Consider the following 8,155-nt stretch of genomic DNA (forward strand, 5'->3'; position numbering starts at 1 on the left):
CTGATACGTTTAGCTAATTTTGACTAAATGTTAAATTTAAACGTTAAATAATATATGTAAATAATAAATCCTAAATCTAAATCTACAGTAAATGTTAAATATCAAATATTGCAGTTAAATGATGAAGCTTACATTTAAGAATTCATAATGGAAAGCAGCCTTTGCCAGTGGTGCGTGTCTTTTGTTGTGACGTCTTTATCCTGCGACGAAAGCAACCGCTAACATTGCTAACACCGCTGAATAAATGCATGGCATTTAAACGTTAAATTCAAAATGTGTTCAATGAAAACACAACAGACGGTACCTGTGGTCCGGCAATTTGAAGTCCAGCTAGGACATCGGCTACAGCGGCAAGTTTGATGTCTTGTAGGGAAGCTTTAGCTGCGTTAGCGTTGTGAGCAGTATTAGCAGTTGCTTTTGTCGCAGRATGATGATGTCATAACAGAAGCTGCCAAACAACGGCCAAAGCTGTGTTCCATTCCGTAAGCTTCAACATTTAGTCACATTTAAGATTTAACTTTTGCATTCAGATTTAAACATTTAGATTTAGGGTTTAACATTTAGATATAACATTTAAATTTAACATCTAGTATATATATTTTTTTTCAAAATGTAAGAACAGTGCAGTGTTTTTCAACCCTGGTCCTCGAGACACAATGTCCTGCATGTTTTAGAGGTCTCCCTAGTTTGACACACCTGATTCAGATGACTGCAGTTCATCAAAAGCTTGCTAATCAGTTACCAATTGAAATCAGCTGTGTTGAAGCAGGGACACATATAAAACATGCAGGGCAGTGTGCCCTGAAGACCAGGGTTGAAGTGTTGAAATTTTCAACAAGGATTTTACAATCAGAAAATGAGCTAATGAAAATGTGTTAGTGACATTTTTTAATAATTTATTTTACACTTGGTGCCGCATACATTTTGAGCAGAAATTTAACACATTGTGTTATTTTGTGTTATTTAGAAAATACATATCGAAGAATTAATTTTTGATTGACTTTTTTTTTTCAGAAAACGTGCTTCAGGCCAACAACTTAGGTGATGACTTGAGTCTGGGAGCTGATGGTGAGCTCTCACACACACAACACTTACTGAGTAAAAATACACACAATCACACACGTTACGTCACATCTGCAACATTACTGATCTTTGCATAAAATTCCCATCACCTTCATTCACAAAAGCACACACAGCTAAGGGGAACTAATGAAGCAGCAAAGGATTTTATTTGAAAATTGTGTGTTATGGTTGTAATCTTTTCGTGCTCATATTAGAGACCAAAATGAAAAAAATATATATAGCAGGTTATATAATTTGTAGATATATTATCCTTTGTTAAATCTGTATTTATGTAAACTAGTTAACAGGAAATTTGATTTGAATGATTTCAATCAGATGATCAAGTTCAGAAAATAAAATGTTGTCATGCTTGAAATAATATCTACAATTCCTGATGAAGCTGTTTAATATAAACTTTCTTTCTTTCCACCGTTTAGCAGTTTAGATTGTTTCCTGATTACTTACAGTTTATAAACATGTCTGCTAAATGTAGGCCTATATTTAAAGAGCAGCAAACTGTTGCTTTTCATAAGAATTTGTATAAACTGGCTGTTAAACCATAAAAAATTATTACTGYCTGTATTTGTATTTGGATACATTTTAAAACAGGATTTATGTTTTCCGTCGATAACATTTCATTGGTTCAAATCTAAAAGGATTTGCGTTTCTTTAGCTTCCTGTTCTGATTGAAGTCTGCTGGAAACTATTTACCTTTACTGCAGCGTTTTGTTTTTGTCTGCTGTTGTCATGATATTCTTTCAAACAGTCTTTTGTTCACACGCRTCTGGCTTCCTTTATTAATTGTTTGGCTCTAGCAGTCCACCAGAGAAAGKAAGAGCAGACTGAAAGGGAGTTGTTCACATAACTTTGTGGTTGGAAATCTATTTATAGCATTTTGCCTTTTTTTATGAGTGAATTGAACTTGAACTCACTTCCTGGTTTACATTGATACTTCAGTTATTTTGAACACGACAAAGCCCAAAATACAGACGTGTGTAAGCAGTCTGAACATAAACCAAAAAAACTTTGTCAGTTTATTTTACTTCATTCTAAAAAAATTCAATTTTCATTTCAGCCTCTTTTATAAATGGCATAGAAATAACACCTGCAGCTTGGTGAGTATCAAATAMCAAGTTTATTTTACTTTTTTAAGGTTAAGCAACGGTTCCAGATTATGCACTGCCTGGCCAAAAAAATAACCGTTACACTAATATTTTGTTGGATTGCCTTTAGCTTTGATTATGGCACGCATTCGYTGTGGCATTGTTTTGACAAGCAGACCAACTGCAGCAACCCCAGATCGTAGCACTGCCCCTACAGGCACTGGGCATGATGGGTGCATCCTCGAAGACGAAGGGTCTACACTATCTTTCCAGTTTTAATAACGCATTGGACAGTTCTTAACCCAGTTTCAGTAGTTTCTGCAATCTTCTTAGATGTTTTCTCTCTTTGATGCATGCCAATTATTTGACCCTTCTCAAACAGACTGACATGTTTTCCACCACCACAGGATGTGTCTCGTTTAAGAAATGAGAAGCAACTCATTGCACCAGTTGGGGTTAAATATCTTGTTGCCAGCTGTGAGATAATAACCCATTCAATAATTAACCAACAGGAGGCTCGTACCTATTTGCTTAGTTAAATCCAGGTGGCAACCTTTTTTTTTTTTTGTCCAGGCAGTGTATGTTTAGTTTCTTCACACCTTGAAGCCACATTTTTGGAAACACTAAATTGTAGATTTTTGCTTATTTAGGGCTCAACTGAAACCAAATGAATCACTTTGTGGAGACTTTGTACCAAATGCTTAAGCATTTTTAAATTTCCCACAAATCAATCAACGCACTTTACAACATATAAACACACATTATGTACAAATATTTTTTTTTCTTTTTGCTCACCATACAGCGTGGCACAACAACCTTCTTTCAACAAACGTCTCGGCACGTTCAGCTGCAGGTCGGTTGTCGGCTCTCTCCTTAAACGATGCAAACTTTTTCGAGAAATGTATTGTTTTATTTCCTCAGTGCCTGATTTAAAGGTTTCTGTCATTTTCTTCACATTTTATTTGCAGTACCCCTCATCAGAGACTATGTCCACCATCGCTGAACCTGGGTCACAGCATGGCCTCCAGCTTTTTGTCGTCTTCCACCTGGAAAACTGTGTCCAGGTGCGGTTTTTATTTACTAATAAATGATAATGTCAAATATTTGAAACCTAAGACCAGTCTCTTCAACTCATTATTACCAGAAACCTCTTCATTAATCATTCATTCTCATTATATTTGTCTTTTGTCTGAACAATGTCATTTCCAGTGTTTCAGTTTTGTTCTGCTCAGTAGTTTTTTGGTTTTACTTATTGCTCAAACTTGTCATTTTTAGTGTGTCGGAGGTTTTGCAGATGTGTTCAGAGGATGCAGAGGAGACACTCTATGAGTTGGGTTTTGGTTGTGAAGAACCTCAGGTCAATGTGCGCATCCCTCCACGATTCTTCAGCTTTCCCTCTCAGGCTCGCGGCATCAACTTCCGCCTCTTCCTGGACTCACAGATACGGCGGATACGAGAGGAAGACCCCAACCTTTCTCTTGCTAGTAAGACTTTGTCTTTTCTTTCCAACTAACAAYGGAGCTGCTTCATGGAAGAAGAACCTCAGCTTAGCCTGTTAGCTTTAGCGTTAGCCCCGACGCTATCACCATATATATGTATTAGCTCAGCGCTACACATTCTCCTCTCATCACTGAGGTCCTCCATCCACATGACAGAGAGGGGAACACAAAAATGACTCAGCCTGCAACTGAAAATATGGATGGAGGACCTCAGTTTAGCTTGTTTGTTGCGCTAGCGCCGAGCTAATACATGTAAGGCAATATAGCGTGAGGGCTAGCCCAAAGGCTAACAGGCTAAGCTGAGGTTCTTCTTCCATGAAGCAGCTCTGTTGTCCTCCATCCATATTTTCAGTTACARGCTGAGTCATTTCTACCTTCTCCTCTCTGTCAACGCTCTCTGGTTTCATTTAAAAGAGTCGATCAGATATTGTCCAAGATTAACCTTCAGGGTGGATATAGCTCGCTAGCAGCCTCACACCAATGACCTAGTTAATGTCATCATTTACCCAGAATGCTTTGCTTGTAAATAAAATGGCTCCTCCGTGTAATACATTTTAAAAAATTTACAAAACTAAACATCCTACAGTATTTTTACAGTCTTTATTTTACAGTTAAAATAAGTGTTTATCAAATAAAGTTTAACGTTACAACTAATCGTGGATCCCTTYAAGTCTCTTTTTAAAATTTGAATAGTTTTCACTTTAAGCTGAATAAAAATGATTCCTTGATGTCCTTTTCTTCATAGGTCGTTTCAGACAAGTGCAGGTGCTCACAGCCATGGCCAATGCTTTCTACTCCCTCTACTCCCACGTGTCGCGYACTCCCCTCCAGAAGCTGGAAACCTCCGAGTTCACCTTCTCCTCTCCTGTGGAGAAGCTMGAGCGGTTCAGGACCAGTGTGCGCAGTGAGCCGCGCTCCCCGGTGGAGAGGCTGAAGGACACCGTCAACAAGATGTGCCTATACACCGGGTCGCCCCGCGGCTCAGACTCCACCTCTCCACACCCCTCGCCCAGGAAGGGATCCAGCCTCACCGATTTTGTGGACATAGTCATTAAAACCAAGACTGACACTGCTAAAATGCTGGATATGGGAGAACATGCTGATTCARCATTGGATTTTAGGTCAATCGCAGATTGTGGGATAATGAATAAAGCGATAACAGACCTAGACGTTCATCAGAGGGAAAGTAACAATCATGTTGGGATGTTGATCAGTAAGCAAACAGATAATGTGGAGATTGGTGAAATCTGTGTCCAACAAACGGATTTTGACGATACTCCTCCTCACAGTATGAGAACATCTCTAGATTCCTCATTATCCGGAGAAACGGTGATAACAACAGATCTGCTTCSCTCGTGTCAGCTGAAGAAGGACTCWTGTTTGACTGAAAGCGACACACGTACAGCTAAGAGAAATCCTGCCGCCAGAGTTACATACGATCTAATCTGTCCACAAATAACTGAGAGTGCGCACCAGGCGTCTTTCCTCTGTCAGAACACACACCGCACCGACAGCTTGCTTCATGTCTCCTCTGTGGCAGAGAGCACAGATAGATCACACAAAGCCCGTACACAAACCCCRACCTGTGAGGACCCTTATAAATGTACCGCTGCCCCCTCTGGAAAGGCCTCACAGGTTGATGCTCTCAAGTCACTTCCTGTCGAGGGACCTAGCGGCAGCTTCGCTCATTACTGCATCACTGTGACCGGYTGGGAAGGGGAGGACGTGTCAGCGAACCCAGCAGAGTCCCGTTACACCTCACCTGTTCCGTCCACGCCCACACCTGAGGAGTCCTTTAGTGAGGAGGAGAGACGGTACCTGAATCCGCCGACACACCTGGGCTCGGCCAAGATTTCAAGTAACCCTAAGCAGGTCAACTCGTTCGAGCTGGAGGAGGTATGTTTGTAAAAAAATCTCCCGCTTGAATGAACAAATATTTGTATAGGAAGTCAGGTTACTTACGATTCATGTTAAAGGAATTAAAAAGGTGATTGTGATAAAAGAGTAACGATTGACAATAAATGCAAGCTGAGAAAGGATGTGAAAAGAATTAGATTTTTTTTTATCCTCAAGCACACTTGGTTAAAACTGTAGCTTTGTGATAACAATTTTTTTTTAAACCACAAGTTGATTATTCTTATCTTAAAATAGTTCAACTTTAACTCAGCTGGAAAAAACTGGTCATTTCTTTTCTCAAAAATGAGTTTTTCTGTCTCAAAATCATGAGTTTGGTGGGAAAATGAATCATTCTGGCATTGCACSCAGTCTTGTCGCTCCGTTTTAGTCACAGCACTTCAAGGTTGAATCAAGTCATGAATGAATAACTGCTGGATGTTTCCTGGTGTGACATTTACTGCTTGTAAAATAACTACACAAATCCACTTTTATCACCAAGTGCTGTTATTTTGTACTAGACAAATGAATAACTTCTATCTCATGATTACATTTTGACTGATTTGGTGAATCATTTCCTGTTTCTTGTTGAGTAAAACCCAATTAATGTCCAAGGAAATGTGCACGTTGWTTCGTAGCTTCTGACTTACTGTTGACTTTTTTTGGTTCTGCCACTTTGAATGTAGCGCTTCCCGCTTTGTTCCCTTCCTGCTGCCGTTCTGTTTTGAAGTTTTRTGGAATGTGTTTTGTGGAATGCCGCCGTGTCCGTGTTGCAAAACCAGTAATGTAGGTGCATCAAGAGCTAAAAAAACAAACCCAAAATGAAAGAAAAAGAAAACAACCTCAGTAAAGCAGAAGAAAACCTAAAACTTGTGACCATGATGTTAAAGTTTTGCTTTGCTCTGAYGGTTGAGTGTTTCTTTATTGTCGAAACAGAAAAGCACTTTGTGAAATATACTTTTTTTCTGATTGCATAGGTTCACAGTGCAGGGGAGGAAGATTTTGCACAGTCAGAAGCTACAAGAACAGCCACCTCACATTCATACAAAGGTATCAGATGTTAACATTTCTTACATGTGAAAACTTTTCTTGATCTCTTGTTTTGTCATCGAACTGCTGACATCATGTTCATGCAACACTTCAAACCGTGATAAACTATGCTTCTTCTTTCTTATTAAACACTGATGATTCAGTTAAGACACACTGTAGAGCCTTAGTTGTGACCCGACTGCTGTATTTAAAAAAAGACTGGTGTGAAAACACGTGTGAACTTGACACAAAAAAGAGGGAAGCTTTCTGAGGCTTGTGTGGAAAACAGGTCAATATGGGGCCTTTTGTGCCAGTTCGGATCAAAAAGCAGCTGCAAAGCTCTTTGTAGTTTTGCAGCATAAAGCTGAACGTTCTCTGTTTGTGTAGGGGAAGTGGTCCGAGGCGACAGCGTGCAGTCCGACAGCAGCGGCTACGCCGACGAAGAAGTCAGCCCCTCACCAGAAACACACAGCAGATGACGGGGAAACAAAAAMCTTCTGCTCTAAAGATTTGTTTGACAAGTGCTTTCAAACACGGACTTTGATGCAAGATAAAATGTGAAGTTTTGAGAAGCTGAAAACAAAAGTTTCTTGGAGAGGTGCACGCAGAATGCTCATAATGAGCACAGAATATGTAAAGAATTTAATAGATAATGCTAGGAAATGTTTATTTTAATGGAATGATTGTTTGTTTATTCAACGGTAAAATGTACAATGTTCTTAAACAGAGCAACAGTTTCTCAGGGAGTTAGTGTCATTTTACATTTCTTTTTTTAGTATATGAAAGTGCCAGCACAAAGATTTGTCATGAATTTCATGTTTCCGTACACGATGAAAGCACGGAGTAAAAAAAAGTTACCAACTTCCTTGTTGAAATATTACAGCTTGTAATATTTTCTAATTATAATTCTCTGCAGGATACAATATAAAATGTAGATAACCTAAAAAAAAATTTTAAATTAGAAACAAATGAGAGATACATGCAGGTGACTTTTAGACACGGAGACTCAAAGGGCAGTCAATGAAAACATTTCATTTTTAAAATATTACAAAGTCATAAAAGAAGTACAAAGAAAAATACTGAGGTGTATTTTGGGCATCACACACAACGTTCTTGAGGTAATTTTTAAACTCTAACTCAGCTTAAAATCTGGTTTGACATAATCAAGTTAAAGGTTTTAATATTTTCAGTTTTAGTCAAGAATTTAACAACTTTAAACAGAACCATGATTATAAAACTCCCACAGACAGCAGTTATAGAAAAAGTGAAATAGGAATTATGTGGGAAATATACTAAAAATAAACACTGTTTAACTTTTTCTTCTAAATTATAACATGAATTAGCATCTACAAAATGACGGTGTACAATCCTGGAGTTCAAGTTCATTAAATAACTGAAGTCATGTTTCTCATGTCTTATTGGTTAAATGGATCATAYTTAAAATAATTCATTTATTTGGTAGTCACTTTTTCTACACGTCGAGTTGTAGTTTTAACATCATTTCATATGAACTAAGATTATTACAAAGTAATAACAAAAAAGGGAATTATCTTTTTTCTTTGGATGGAA

General features: G+C 38.3%; 2 protein-coding genes across 3 annotated transcripts in view; one reads left to right on the forward strand and one right to left on the reverse strand.

Annotated features, from left to right (window-relative positions):
• tespa1 (thymocyte expressed, positive selection associated 1) overlaps positions 1-7,537 on the forward strand; it is a 13,842-nt gene extending 6,305 nt beyond the window's left edge. For both annotated transcript variants that reach the window (XM_014004135.1, XM_014004134.1), the window contains 8 exons: positions 1,015-1,068; positions 2,138-2,177; positions 2,968-3,018; positions 3,134-3,229; positions 3,441-3,649; positions 4,410-5,560; positions 6,535-6,607; positions 6,974-7,537. In XM_014004135.1, coding sequence (XP_013859589.1) covers positions 1,015-1,068; positions 2,138-2,177; positions 2,968-3,018; positions 3,134-3,229; positions 3,441-3,649; positions 4,410-5,560; positions 6,535-6,607; positions 6,974-7,065 — 1,766 coding nt within the window. In that variant the 3' untranslated portion in view covers positions 7,066-7,537. The remainder of the gene's footprint in view (positions 1-1,014; positions 1,069-2,137; positions 2,178-2,967; positions 3,019-3,133; positions 3,230-3,440; positions 3,650-4,409; positions 5,561-6,534; positions 6,608-6,973) is intronic.
• tarbp2 (TAR (HIV) RNA binding protein 2) overlaps positions 7,252-8,155 on the reverse strand; it is a gene marked incomplete in the record, with an annotated part of 4,458 nt that continues 3,554 nt past the window's right edge. Inside the window, 1 exon segment of the mRNA XM_014004144.1 lies at positions 7,252-8,155.

The sequence above is a fragment of the Austrofundulus limnaeus genome, unplaced genomic scaffold (assembly GCF_001266775.1).
Source record: "Austrofundulus limnaeus strain Quisiro unplaced genomic scaffold, Austrofundulus_limnaeus-1.0 Scaffold22, whole genome shotgun sequence".
NCBI classification, from domain to species: domain Eukaryota; kingdom Metazoa; phylum Chordata; class Actinopteri; order Cyprinodontiformes; family Rivulidae; genus Austrofundulus; species Austrofundulus limnaeus.